The sequence below is a fragment of the Astyanax mexicanus genome, chromosome 13 (genome assembly GCF_023375975.1).
Source record: "Astyanax mexicanus isolate ESR-SI-001 chromosome 13, AstMex3_surface, whole genome shotgun sequence".
Classification (NCBI taxonomy): Eukaryota; Metazoa; Chordata; class Actinopteri; order Characiformes; family Acestrorhamphidae; genus Astyanax; species Astyanax mexicanus.
Window position 1 is genome coordinate 21,997,975 of NC_064420.1, and position 15,304 is coordinate 22,013,278.

General features: G+C 38.6%; 1 protein-coding gene across 1 annotated transcript; it reads left to right on the forward strand.

The window, feature by feature from the left end:
- On the forward strand, nt 1-12,632 carry LOC103044459 (magnesium-dependent phosphatase 1). Its single transcript, XM_022677533.2, has 6 exons — nt 1-232; nt 382-445; nt 1,345-1,452; nt 4,606-4,713; nt 11,696-11,781; nt 12,044-12,632. The coding sequence occupies exons 1-6, from the start codon at nt 199-201 to the stop codon at nt 12,124-12,126; spliced, it is 483 nt and encodes a 160-aa protein (XP_022533254.2). The 5' UTR covers nt 1-198; the 3' UTR covers nt 12,127-12,632.
- The last annotated feature ends 2,672 nt before the right edge of the window (nt 12,633-15,304 follow it).

Here is a 15,304-nt window from a genome sequence, read left to right on the forward strand (position 1 = left end):
TATAACTCACATACAGTCCACAGTTCGAAGGGGAAGCCCTGCGTTTCACTACTAATGATGTGCACTATGTAGGAAGCGAGGTTCAATTTGGTATTTATCCGGACAAACCGGTTGGAACAGAAACCATGAGTTTAGCGCTTTTAATTCAGTTTATTTAATATATTACCAGCAACTCTGAGCTGCAGAAGAGTCTCAGTCATGTCTAAACCCAAGCTAGTTGTGTTTGACCTCGGTAGGTGTCTCGTTTTTATGTAGAAGAGACTGAATGTACAGCTAACGCTAGTGCTAATTATACAGCAGTGTCTTCTCCAAATACTGTTATTAGTGTAGTTTTACTGTTACTAATGAAACAAGATTTAATCTGTTTATTACTGTTCTCAGATTACACTCTCTGGCCGTTTTGGGTGGACACGCATGTTGACCCTCCTTTCCACAAAGACAAGAAGTTAGTTTCACTGTTTTATTATATATGATATAATAATATTACATAGGATATGATGTTTATTTTGTACTGTGAATGCCTTACTTCAGTCATTACTCATATCTCTCTCTTTATGTCTCATTTTCTATTTCTGTGTGTGTCTCTCTCTCTCCATCTCCCTGTCTCTGTGTATCTCTTACTGTCTCTGTGTATCTCTCTCTGTGTATCTCTCTCTGTGTATCTCTTTTGTGTCTCTGTGTATCTCTTTCTGTCTCTGTGTATCTCTCTCTCTCTGTTTTTCTCTGTATCTCTCTCTGTGTATCTCTTTTGTGTCTCTGTGTATCTCTTTCTGTCTCTGTGTATCTCTCTCTCTCTCTCTGTTTCTCTCTGTATCTCTCTTTGTGTATCTCACTTGTCTCTGTGTATCTCTTTCTGTCTGTGTATCTCTCTGTGTATCTCTCTCTGTGTATCTCTCTTTTGTCTCTGTGTATCTCTTTCTGTCTCTGTGCATCTCTCTCTTTGTGTTTCTCTGTGTATCTCTCTGTGTATCTCTCTTGTGTCTCTGTGTATCTCTCTCTGTGCCTCTGTGTATCTCTGTCTCTGTCTTTCTCACTCTATCTCTCTCTGTCTCTCTCTCTCTCTCTCTCTCTCTCTGTATTTTTCTGTGTTCTGTGTATCTCTCTGTATGTCTGTGTATATATCTACGTCTGTCTGTCTGTCTCTCTCTTTATGTCTCTGTGTTTGTATCTCTCTCTTGTAAATCTATCTTCGCCTCTGTATCTCTGTGTATATATCTCTCTGCATATATCTCTCTTTGTATCTCTCTCTTTGTCTCTCTCTCTCTTTCTCTCTCACTGTGTGTCTCTCTCGGTCTCTGAAAATCTGCGTCTTTCTGTATCTCTCTCTCTCTCCCTCTCTTTTAGTGGAAGAGTTCTAGATTCAAGGAGTGATCACGTAACTCTCTATAAAGACACAATAGACATCCTGCGTTCTCTGAAAAATGAGGGCATCCAGATTGGGGTGGCATCACGGTAAGAGACCTTTACTTACAATTGTTCTTTATTTGCTATGCAATAAACAAATCTCCAAGTATGAATGGTTTAGTGTCCAGTAGGAATCAGTCAGTATCCAAAATGGATTATTCAGCAATCCATTGGATTTGCTGAATCCAATGATTCAGCAATCATTGATACTAAATGCATACAATGATGCTTTAGTATCCACTCTTATTCATCCAGTATCTGCTATTATCCCCTACTATGCACTATTGAATGCCTTTTATAGTTTATTTAATATTCACTATGTATCCAATATGAATTAATGCACATTAATAATAAAGGTTGGCTTCAGTTCATTGAATGGAGAGTGTATGACATGAATGGAATAGAGTGTATGAATGGAGTGGTTGTTTCCAGATCTGTAGAGCATTCAGCGTCTGATTTATGTTGCCGCTGTGGCTGATGACAAAAGTTGGGAAAACTGAACTTTTAATGGAACGTCTGTCTGGCCACTGCGTTGCACTTCCATCGCCATTGGCAATTTCCGAATTTTAGATCACTTCTACTATGATAAATAAACTTCTACTATGATAAATAAGGAATATCAGAATTCCGACTTCTGTCATCTGTCTCAGTGTAATTCCAGCATAAGAGTTGTTTACCTGAACTTTAGCACACACACACACACACATATACATATAAAATGTAGCATATGGCTGAGTTGATTATTAATTATCAGGTTGGATTAGTTACGCTGAAGCTGAGACGGCTTTAAGCTGTTTGGCTGAGAACGTCCAGAACGCATTTACATGGAAGTCATGTTCTGTACAGGCCACTCAAACACTGTCTGAATAAATTGATTAGAAGTGCATATTTCCCTGTGGAATAGTTTGATTTTCCTGGTGGCAGCGCAGCGGCACTGTGATTTGTAATAAGCAGAGGAGCTCAGATCTGCTACAGGAAATCTGCTACTCTGTGGAGATTCATTTCAGCCTCAAGAGTTGCAGAAATGTTGTGAAGTCACATCCAATCAATCACAGTACTGCCATTTGTGTCTGTATTGAAAGAATATTAAAATACTTACATTGGCATTTACAGTGAAAAGATATTGTTTATTGATCTTTATTATGTATTAGTTCTTTAATTTAATATTTTCCATTTTGAAACTCAATATATATGTACATTCAACAAGTCATCATAAAAAACAGCTGCACCAAGGAGTGTGATTGCAGTAGTGTTTGGAAGGAAGATACAGATTAACAGTAATAAATATGTAATAAATAATTTAAAAAATTAGGCGAATATGGAATTTATTTTTTTAAATAATGTATGAGAATATATGTTTGGATAGCACCAACATCAATAGTTTTGTTGTGTCATGTATTATGTAGGGATGCACAATGATATTGGAATTATAACAGTATCTGCCGATAATTTATTTTATTTAGCATCAGCATCAGGTGATTTGGCCAAGATTCAGTATATGATATTTCAAACTGATACTTGCTGATGCATTTTTTTACGCATGCTGGAAAAGGACCAAGAAATGCTGGCGTTAAGCTGTTTTTTACTAGTTTCAAAAGATCTGTTTCTAGTTTTATTTAACCTGTTAATAAAAAAAGAAAAAAACAGTGTTCACTCATTGGGCGCACCTGCATTGCCAAGATAGCAATGAATGTTTAACTTTTGACTGTTGTTGACTGTTGCTGTTGTATTTTTCTCTGAATATCTCTGTGCATCTCTTTCTCTCTCTGTATCTTTCTCTGTATATCTGTGTATTTCTCTGTGTATCTCTCTCTCTCTGTATCTCTCTCTGTATATCTCTGTGTATCTCTTTCTCTGTGTATCTCTCTCTGAATATCTCTGTATCTCTTTCTCTCTCTCTCTCTGTATCTTTCTCTGTATATCTCTCTGTGTATCTCTCTCTCTCTGTATCTTTCTCTGTATATCTGTGTATTTCTCTGTGTATCTCTTTCTCTGTGTATCTCTCTCTGAATATCTCTGTATCTCTCCCTCTCTGTATATCTCTCTGAATATCTCTGTGTATCTCTCTCTCTCTCTCTCTCTCTGTATCTTTCTCTGTATATCTGTGTATTTCTCTGTGTATCTCTTTCTCTGTATATCTCTGTGTATCTCTCTCTGAATATTTCTGTGTATCTCAATATCTCTGTGTATCTCAATATCTCTGTGTATCTATTTCCCTCTTTCTTTATCGTTCTCTGTATATCTCTGTGTATCTTTTTTTCAGTTCAGTGGTGCTTTATTGGCATGAATGTAATTACATACACTATTGCCAAACCAATTAGTAATACAAGGAAACAGATTTAAGAAAATAATAACAATAATAGAATAAATAAATAAACATACAGATTAGAGACAAAAATAGTAGTAATATTGAAAAGATTAAGTGATTAATAAAAGAAGTAAATAAAAATAGTCATTAAAAATTGACTATTGCTGCCAAAAAAAAGATGTTGCTGCCAAGATAGCAATACGCCAGATGTTTATATGAGCACACCTCACCTCCAGAACACCATGCCCATATATTTGTAATCTCCATTGCTATTTTAATAATGCAGTTGCAAGGCATAAAAATAGACAGTAGGCAGTGTGTAAGATAGCAATTAGTATCGCAATATGCTTTGTGCAGTGTATAAGACATTACATTAAAGAGATACTACAACCAGTGGCCTTACCTTTTCTGAACGCACGAAAGATCTAATCTGAATTGAAAATGTGTGAAATGCTGTTGGACTAGCTGTCAACTTCACCCCTACCTTACAATCTGCAGGAATATTGCAGGACACCATTAGGAACCTCTACAATGTCATGCTGAGATTTTTGACACTTTTGCATTACACATGCCTTATATATGTGTTGCATTAAAGACTACTGCTGTATGTGTAGCTTAATTAATGTTGCTTATATTCTTAATCATGTATTGTTGTTGGTAACCTTCTTCCTTTTCTTCCTTTTAAAAAACAATCTGAATTGCAATCTGAGACTTTCCTCTGGCTGCAACTATTTTCTTTTGAAGATGAGCGCATATAAACACACAGAGCAGCCATAGCATTAAAGGCCCTGCAGTCTGCAGTGTCTGTATGGAGCTCAAACTCTGAAGTGAGATGAAAATGTTATGTATGAATGATCTGAATGTTAATTTAAAAATGGATTATCATGTTTCAGCACCGGGGAAGTGAACGGAGCCAATCAGCTGCTTTCCCTCTACAGCCTGGACCAGTACATTTCCTTCAAACAGATTTACCCCGGGTCAAAAGTCACCCACTTCAAAAGGTACGGCTGGGAATCAGGATGAGGGGCTGTTCTTTTGAGCTTCTTTAAAATGTCACAGCATCTCATTTTATTGGTCAGAGCTTTTCTGTGGAGATTGATACAGGTGCTCTTAAAAGTAATTTAAATTAGATGAATAGATGAAAAATAGGGCCATTTGTAAACCATAGGTTTACAGTGATGTTGAGCTGAAATCTATCTAACAAAATAAATAGTGTAATTTAAAAACATTTTAATGGGACAAACAAGTCTACCACAAAACTAAAGCATAGAATATTACATGCATGCATAAACATTCATACAAAAAAATGCCCTTAAAAGAGAAATTTGTTTTAAATTGGATTTGGGGTGTAGTGAAACATAACAAGTACAAACTTTTTTGAAATAGCCCATCTCCATTCTCCCCCAGCGTTCTTAAATACAGCACTTTTAGCCAATGTTCCCAACAGGCTTCCAATACTAGTAATAGGAGCATAGTGTCGCCCATGCAAAGAAATCATTATTTTTAAACCATATTATAGTAGCTTATAGTAGCTCAAACACGTCACTGGTAGAATTCTGAGGGCCCTGACATTTAAAACAAGGCACTGCGATTGCAAAATTAAAGTGGCAGTCCGCATTATGTAGTTTCTAAACTGAAAGCAGAAGCATTTCTGAGAGAATAAGAGATAAAATATTGTGTTTATTGGTACCAGTGTGCTGGAACGACCATCCCTGCTAAGCCTAATATATTCATGCTAAAAACTGGGGTGTCGAGTCGCTTTTCACAGGGATTCTTCTGGTCACCTGATGCGTTCCTACGTATTTACGTCACACGTACAGCCTCTAAAAGAGGATCCAGCTCAGTCTACTAAACACGAGCAGCTGGTGGAGCAATGAAGACTTCGGAAGGGGAGACTCAGAGCTCAGTAGCTCATTTACACATAGTAAAACCGACAAAACAAAGTTTCTGACTGAGCCGCGCTCTCTTTCTCTCTCTCTCTCTCTCTCTCTGACTGAACATAACCTGGAATCAGATTCCTCCGCTCTGAAAGGAGACGGCATCACACCCGCCCAGTTTAAAATGATTCTTCCGCATGCTCGGTGCAAATACTTATTCTCACCAAAGAAGGCCCTAAATCCCCCAAATCCCAACATTTACAGACATTAGCTTTAATTCTGTGGAAATGCCTGAATTTCATCTGTTGCTAAAAATATCCCTACAATATTCAGGCATTGAACTTTGCAATCTGATCCCGTCCTACCTATTCGTTTGTGCTTGTCAGTCGACTTATTGTAAATAAATTTTAAGATGGCGGCACCTGGAGAACTACCTGAAGGTACTGTATGTGTATAAACATTGTTTTTTTTATAAACTACCTGTGCACTTTAAAAAGTTCTCAGTGCCTCATTTTAAATATCATGGCCTTTAAAATTCTTCCAATGAAGTTTAGAGCTTTTTTGTGCTTGTTAATGGAGTAAAAAGAGCTATTTTCTATCACTAGCATTTATCGTATTTTGGATTGCTGGGGGAGAATGGTTGTACTGGTTATTATGTTTCACTTAACCCTAACTCAATTTCACATCAGAGTTCTCTTTTAAAGCTTCACATTATAACAAGTACAAAAGGGACAACATTATAAGAGTATCTATATGGCATCTATGTGGTAAGATAGGCTTAGCAGAACAGATTGAGGAGATATAGATTGAGGAAAGATGTTTCTGGCGCCCTCTCAGGATTTAACAGCATTAAAAGCATCAACCCAGTTCAAACGTGTTAAGCTCTAAACTTCCTGTTTATCTGGATGATTTTATTTTCTCGGTTTTAGTCACAGCGCTTATCACAGAGGATGGAATCTATTGTTATGTTTTGTTAGTTTTGACTGTACTACATCTGGACTCATCAGCTCAATGTGAGCTCCTGGCGGAAGCAGAGAGGGATCAGGGCGTTTGAGCACATGTATCTGATGTAAGGGCTTTAGAACTGAACTTGACCTAGTATTGTCAGAAGTCCAGTGTAGCGAGATGATGCGGCGGGACATAAACTGCTGCTGCTGCCGGACCTGAGCCTGAATCATCTTTCAGACAAAGCATAAAAACATATAAACAGGATTATTCAGCTTTTTTAGATCCGCTGCTGAAGTACAGATAAAATAACATCTATTGCAAAACATCTATTGCAGTAATGGGAGATATGGACGTTTAGGGTTTTCACTCTGAATTACATTAGCAATCGGCTAAACTGTACATTGATTTAAAAATGAATTGGGTAAACGTTCTGGTTAATACTGTTTTCTTCGCACTATAAGAGCACTGGATTATAAAGGCGCTCTATCAATACATGTCTATTTTCTGGTCTGTTTTCTTACATAAGGCGCACTGAATTGTAAGACGCATTTTATGTGACTAGTAGTAGTAACAAAGGTGTCGGCAAGTTTTCCATCAAATTCAGCGGCTAATGCTAATGCTGCTTCAGCAGTGCTAGCCGGGGGTAGCAGCAGGCTACAGGCCGATAACACTCACCTCTGGTTGGCCAAAAAGCTAGCGCTTAGCGTAGTTATCAGCTAATGCTAATACTGCTGGAGAACTAGACTGAAAACTCCTGTATGAAGCTAAACTTTAGCAAAGTGGCGTTACTGTTTCTTACAACCTGACAGGTACAATTTAAACATAAGGTGCACTAAAGATTTTAAGTGCACATTATAGTGCAAAATGTACTTGACTTGTTTGTATAATCAAGTAAGTGTCAATAATATAATTGTGGTATTAATTACAGTAGCGCATTAGAAGTCTTGGTGTATTCGTGAAAACACCTGGATTGCCACAGACTAGAACTGTTTTTGACTTTAGCAACAAATCCAGGTTCTGTTTGGAAACTGAAAGGCCATCAGGCTTTGCTTTGGTATGACACACTGCCCAACTGCTGCTGTGAGGATCTGTGGAGGCATCATCAAATACGACATTCAGTTAGTTGGATACACACCTAGTAGTGATATAAGGGACACTAACAGCTCAGCTAGCTATGTGCAGGACAATCTGCAGCCACGTGTTGCTGTCTCTCATGGCAGGGCTTCCAAATGGCTTTTTCCAGCCAATAATGCTCACTCACACACAGCAAGAGTTTCACAAGAAATGTTTCTGCCAGATTGCAATACTTGCTTGGCCTGGGCAGACCGAAGATTGATTTGTCACCAGTTGAGCTTTTAGGAAACCAGCTGGAGTTAACCTGTATGCCTCCATGTCCAACTGTATCTTATATTGTATCCTGGTTAGAGATGCTCAACAGGGTATATTAAAGCCTCCTTTCAGTTTTCCCCAATATACTTATTGTTTCAGTCTCTAATACTCTAATATTGTACTTAAATAATCTAAAAACTCAAAGGACAAAATGTTTTCAGAGGTGCAGACGTAGTTATAAAGATATAGCACTGAGTGCTAGGTAAAGTTAACCCTTAAACTTCGCTTAACGTGAGACTCCCAGCCCCCATGGTCTGACAAAAAAAATACACCCTCCCTACCACGTCGAAGCCGCAGAGTCCGCTGAATATCATAAAATCTGACGCGAACGCTGCCCACTTTGAACTGTGTTCTGTTGAGTTGTGCTGCCTTGTCAAACAGTGCTTTTCTAGTGTATATTTAAGGTCTCTGTACAATGCAGAATCAACCGGAGATCCAGTTTAAACCTATAGTTACTAACACAAGATCGCTATGGTTAACTAGCTGGTGTAAACAGTAAACAAAATAATAATAACAATCATTATAATAATTAATTAATTATTATAATTAATTAAATGTAAACACTAGCTTGTGAATCACTTTAAATGATGAGAACTGAAAATCACGTTTGAAAAATACTTATATATTTCAAGAATATCAAGCTATAAACAGTGGTGTGAAAAAGTGTTTGCCCCCTTCCTGATTTTCGATAGCTTGCAATGAGTCTTTTACAGCGTTGTGGAGGAATGTTGGCTCCACTCATCTTTGCAGAATTGTTGTAATTCAGCCACATTAGAGGGTTTTCAAGCATGAGAGGCCTTTTTAAGGTCATGCCACAGCATCTCAATCGGATTCAGGTCAGGACTTTGACTAGGCCATTCCAAAGTCTTCATTTTGTTTTTCTTCAGCCATTTAGAGGTGGACTTGCTGGTGTGTTTTGGATCATTGTCCTGCTGCAGAACCCAAGTTCGTTTTAGCTTGGGGTCACGAACAGATGGTTGGACATTCTCCTTCAGGATCTTTTGGTTGACAGCAGAATTCATAGTTCCATTTATCACAGCAAGTCTTCCAGGCCTTGAAGCAGCAAAATAGCCCCAGGCCATCACACTACCACCACCATGTTTTACTGTTGGTATAATGTTCTTTTTCTGGAATTTGGTTTCTTTTATGTCAGATGTACTGGGACACACACCTTCCAAAGAGTTCAACTTTTGTCTCATCGGTCCACAGAATGTTTTCCCAAAAGTCTTGAGGATCACCAAGATGTGTTCTGGAAAAACTGAGGCGAGCTTTAATGTTGTTTTTGCTCAGCAGTGGTTTTCATCTAGGAACTCTGCCATGTAGGCCATTTTTGCCCAGTCTCTTTCTGAAGGTGGAGGCATGAACACTGACCTTAACTGAAGCAAGTGAGGCCTGCAGTTCTTTGGATGTTGTTGTGGGGTCTTTTGTGACCTCTTGGATGAGTTGTCGCTGTGCTCTTAGGGTAATTTTGGGCGGCCGGCCACTCCTGGGAAGGTTCACCACTGTTCCATGTCTTCGCCATTTGTGGACAATGGCTCTCACTGTGGATCACTGGATACCCAAAGCTTTAGAAATGGCTTTATAAGCCTTTCCAGACTGATAGATCTCAATTACCTTATTTCTTGTTCCTGAATTTATTTAGATATAGACATGCTGTGTAGCTTTTAAGGATCTTTTGGTGGACTTCACTTTGTCAGGCAGGTACTATTTAAGTGATGTCTTGACTGAGAACAGGTGTGGCAATAATCAGGCCTGGGTGTGGCTAGAGACAGTGTACTCAGGTGTCAGAAAGCACAGTGACGATGTGTTTTAATAAGGGGGCAATCACTTTTTCACACAGGGATTTTTTTCTCCCTTAATAATAAACCCCTTCATTTAAAAATAGCATTTTGTGTTTACTTGCGTTGTCTTTGACTAAAAATTGGTTTGATTTTCCGAAACATTTAAGTGTGCAAAAAAAAAAAAAATCAGGAAATCAGGAAGGGGCAAACACTTTTTCACACCACCTTGTGTGTGTGTAATATATATATACCGTATTTTTCGGGCTATAATAAAATAATAAAATAAAATATAATAAAATACTTATTTTTTCCCAAAAATCGTCATTGCGCCTTATAATGCAGTGCGCCTTGTGTATGGATTTTGCTTGTGTTTACTGACCTCGATTTTATGTGGTACACGGCGCTCTGTTGTGCAGAATTCCTCACCCACGCCAGAAAAAGATCCCCCTCTTGGGCTAGCGCGCGGTTACCTTTGACTGCCGTACTGCCTCTCGGCTGTGGCTCAGGGTAGCTAGTTTCCACTGTAGCTCCGTGGCCAGAACAAGGTGCCGGTAAACTTTCCTTTCCTCCCGTTCTGGGGTATTAGCACAAACTGTTTCTTTTTAGCGCCCACTTCTAAGTAAAGTTAACCTCTTAACACGCGCTGGCCCACCGGCGGGCCAGAAATATTTAATATTTCATAACTGGCTGTGTTTCTGAATAGTTATGAACAGTTACAGGTTCAATATAGACATCCAATATACCATTTTAAAGCTTAGAATCTCTGCTTTTGAGCTATTTAGCCTATTTAGCGGAATATCCTTTCAGAAAATAAACATTTAGGGCGAAATATGCCTTGGTTATGATTTTAATAATTCATAACTCTCATATTTGCGTTTATCGTTCGTCCATATTTCATCGAATGCGGTCATGTCATACACCATTCGAACCGTCTGGCTCTCCGGATTCCAGAACTGTGCTTTTACTGTAGGATGTATGTTTCATGAATTAGAGCTGCGTCAGAGCGCATGTTTCCAGTAATAAAAGGCTCTCGTTTTGTCCTGGGGTAACCTCCGGTCACTGCCGCCACCCCCCGAACACACACCCGCGCTCAGCCACAGGTCCTACCTTCAAAACGCGTCCAGACTAAAGAGAATCCATCAATCCAGTCTCCTGTAATCCACAGTTATATCCAAACAGTGCTGGAAATCACTTCATCCAGAAATGAAACTTATCCAATCTTTATCTCTGTTTTAAAACCGTTTTATTCACCGAATTCGGCACAACACGCTATTATAGTCAGAAGCCTCGCGGAGTAATGCGGTACTTGCTGTGCTTCAACATAATATTATGGTCTGTCGGAGCGTTGCGGCTACCGTTGTTAGGAGCGTCGCGGAGTAATACGTACTTGCTGTGCTTCAACATAATATTATGGTCTGTCGGAGCGTTGCAGCTACCGTTGTTAGGAGCGTCGCGGAGTAATACGTACTTGCTGTGCTTGTTGATTTATTGCTCAGAGATGTTGTTATTTTTCACAGATATTGTGAAGGATTTATTGCTCAGAGTTATTGTTACTGATATAAATAAAGTTTCATTTAGTGCGCCTTATAATCCAGTGCGCCTTGTGTATGGACTAACACTAAAAATAGACCGTTCACTCATCGTGCGCCTTATAATACGGTGCGCCTTATAGTCCGAAAAATACGGTATATATATTATATATATATATATATATATATATATATATATGTATATGTATACCCAGTCCTAGCTAAGACATACGACACAGCAAGGTCTCTAATATAGACAGTGAAAACAGCATGCACACTAGCAGAAATAGAAAGTATGATTAAAGGTGGTAGACAAGGCCAGTGTAAACAATAGTGCAATATAAAAGTATAAAGCTTGAATTCTGATGAAGTCAACGACCATACCTGTTCTTTAAAGTTTCCTATTGATGGGGTGATTAAAGGTTAAGAAGAGAATGTGTGTGTTTGTACTGTTTGCAGGTTGCAGGCAGACAGTGGAGTTTCCTACACAGACATGATGTTCTTTGATGATGAGCAGAGGAACATCACAGACGTCAGCAGACTGGGTATGAAATATATACCTGCACCTTCCGCACTAAATAAAAAAAAAGACTGAATTTAATTCAGTAGCTCAGGGATTTTAATTCATTTGAACATTTTCTTTAGGTCTGGGCTTTTTTTAAAGTATGAAAACCAAACCACAAATGTGGAAACAGTAATTTCCACTAGTCTTCATATTGCTTTATTTCAAACTGCTATTACACACACTCTGAACATCTCTGCATGTCTGTGAATATCTGACCCTCCTTGACTGTCTCTCTGTTGTAGGAGTGCACTGTTTGCTGGTTCCTAACGGAGTGACGTCCAAATTAGTCAGTGAGGAGCTTCAGCAGTTCCAGAAGAAGCACTGAGTTCTCGCTCTGCCTGCAGGGGGCAGTGCAGAGGCACAGCAAGTGCTCACTGTTCAGTGTGAGGCTGTGGACGGGTCAATTATTTATTTTAGTGCTCATTAAACTACATAAGAAAACATGAGCAGGCTCTACATTAAAACATAACAGCATTTAAGAATTGCTCTAAATAGAATGATGACATAGAATGATGTTTTTCCTGGTGTTTTAGTGAACAAAAACATATTTAAGGGAAAATTCTCTTCTTACTTCTACTCATATTTATGTGGTTTTATTTTCTGTATTTATTCACCAAACAACAGATGTGTAATGTTTTAATATGTGAACAGGTATTAATTCAGCAAACAATACCAAACAATAAATGACTTATAAAAGGATTACAGTGATTTATAGTAAATCTGAAAGAGTTGATTGAAGCAATAAAATGTGAGATTGATATTTGTATGCTCTGTGCACATTTGTCTGCATTTAAAGCAAATTAATAAACATTCTGTATATATTTTACCTTATGTATTATCTTGCAGTTTGAATTTATTGCTGCAACACATTAACACTAACTAATTGCAGGTTTTTGCACTGAAGAGTTTAGAAAGACAATAAATGGGAGGAATGAGGGATAAAAAAACAAGCAGATGAGTGCCAATCAGTATTAATGTTATAATGTTATTATATTCTAGCATTATTATAATTATATGTGGCCTGCTGAATCATATGAATATAGTTAATTTTACCCATTAACCTCCTGACACCCAGACTTTTGTTTGGTGTGCATTTTTCATTTCTCCTATCTTGTTGGGATTAGTAAGATTAGTAAATTTAAAATCGAAATTTTGTATAGGAAACCATTTTTGCAAAAAACAACTTCCTCTTATAGGGACAGTAATTCATTTTAACGTTTAAAAAGGGTACTTTTAGCCATTTGAGATCAGAAGGACATAATTAGCCTTAAAAATAAATGCTAGCTTTCCACAGTAAGTTTATAAACTAGTTTCAAACATAAAATTGCATGAGCATTTTTACCTGATCCATGTTTTGGTCTGGAATGGCTATAGAGACTTTTGACTGGGATTCCCGCCATCTTATTTTCAATTAATTGAGTGTAATGTTTATTGATGGAGAAAATCCTTTGCCTTGAAGGCATGGGAAAGTCGTGAAAAAATAATATAAATTTATTGGATGAAATGTGTATGAACCCAGGTAGCATTGTCTCCATATGAGGCTAAAAAGACAATGATTTAAAAAATTAAGTAAGATGCAGAGACGCAGAAATGCAATCTACTCGTATGATGATGAACTGTCTTAAGAGGTTAATATTAGGATATTACATTTTTGTTATCAGCGTTTGTTGTCAGCAGATATTAAATAATAACAAACATTCACAATTGGACAGGTGTTTAGAGTTTGTTTTTCTGCTGTATTAATGATTCTGTCCACTGAAATGCCCAGTGTCATGCAACAGGGACTACTATTGTGTCCCATGACTTTTGGCATATACCATAGAAGCTAACAGAAAAATCACTCTCCCATAAAGAGATTTCTCCAGCTCTATTCCTTCCAGTTTCAGTCCATTTCAGAATGAGCCATTTTAGAGATCTGTCAGCTTTATGCAAATAAGCTGTTGCTGGGAACACCATATGTATATGCTGAGCGTTTAACCATACGTTAGTGTACTTTTAGCGTTCCCTAAATGGCAAAACACGGACAAGCTGGTTCATGCTTAACTGTGATAGAAGCACAAAACTCATTATTTGAAAGTACTTACTGTATTTTTTCACTCTGTCATCTTTTCCCAAATATCATCCATACGCTTTATAATCCAGTGCTTTTTATATATGAATTTTACCAGTCATGTTGTAATAAGCAGTAAAGCCACTCTGCTGAAATACAGCATTAAACAGGAGTTTTAGTTTAGTTCTACAGCACTGAGACTCGAGACTGGAGCAGTATTAGCATTAGCCGCTAACCGTACTAAGTGCTACTTAGCTGCTTCGCCATTCAGAGATGAGTATTATCGGACTGTAGCCTGCTGCTAACCCCGCCTAGCACTGCTGGAGCAGCATTAGCATTACCTGCTAACCACAATGCCAGCTCTTTCTCCATTCAGAGATAAGTATATCGGACTGTAGCCTGCATAGTTACCATTTTAAAACAAGCTCTTAAAGCTGTGTTACCAGAACACTCAGGGTTCCCTAGTGTAGCGCTGTCGGGGTTAGCCTTAGTGGAAATCTAGAAGTCTAAATTTACTGTAAATAAACAGTTTTCAAGAGGGAAATCTGTGTAGATTAACATCCAGCACTCATTTGACTTAGAAACTGACCTATTGAATTGGAAGGAAAACATGATGTCACCCCTGTTCCTTAATAGTGTTGCATTATGCGCCTTATAATCTAGTGCGCCTTGTGTATGAAAATAGACCCAAAAATTTATGTTTATTGGTAGTGTGCCTTATAGCCCTGTGTGCAAAAATACAGTACATGTACTCATCTGCTGACTTTCTATGGACAGTAGGTACAGATCCCTACCTCAGACGAAGTCTGCTGGCGAATGCTGCTTTGTACTTTCTGAGGTAAGTTCTCAACCAGCAGACCGAAATGGCGTTTCTTCAACTGATCAAGTGGGTGGGGCTCTGGTGGGGGTTGACAGGTGAAGGGTGGTGCCAATGCACATTTCCTTATTGTGACGCCACAATAAGGGAGACACCCAAACGGCTCATAGTGAGTTTTGCATAATATGTCCCCTTTAATAATTCACATCGCCTTGCCATGAGCAGGTTGGTCAGGGTTCCTCAACCTCACTCAAGAGCTGTACCACGAGGTAACACTCACTACACAGTCTGTTTACATAGTGCCATTTCCTTCCTTTTAAACGCCTCCGATCCCTCGCTCGCTCTGCTTCCTTCCCGTCCGATTTTGCCCCACTTCCTCGCACTAAAGAGGCGGTTAAAGTTGTTTTGGCGAAAGCAAATGTTAATTAAAACGGCTGATGAAGTTTGCTTTCCTCCGGTGGATACACGAGGAGCTGCAGGCAGGCCGAGGCGAGTTCCCTCCCCACCCTCATTAGAAACCATAACAGCCTCTCATTACTGCAACACAAGACAGGGGTAATTAGAGATTGGGCCGTGAAGACTTGCTTATCTCTGTTGGTCTGTCTTTAGGAACAGTACGGCTGATTACACTTGTGT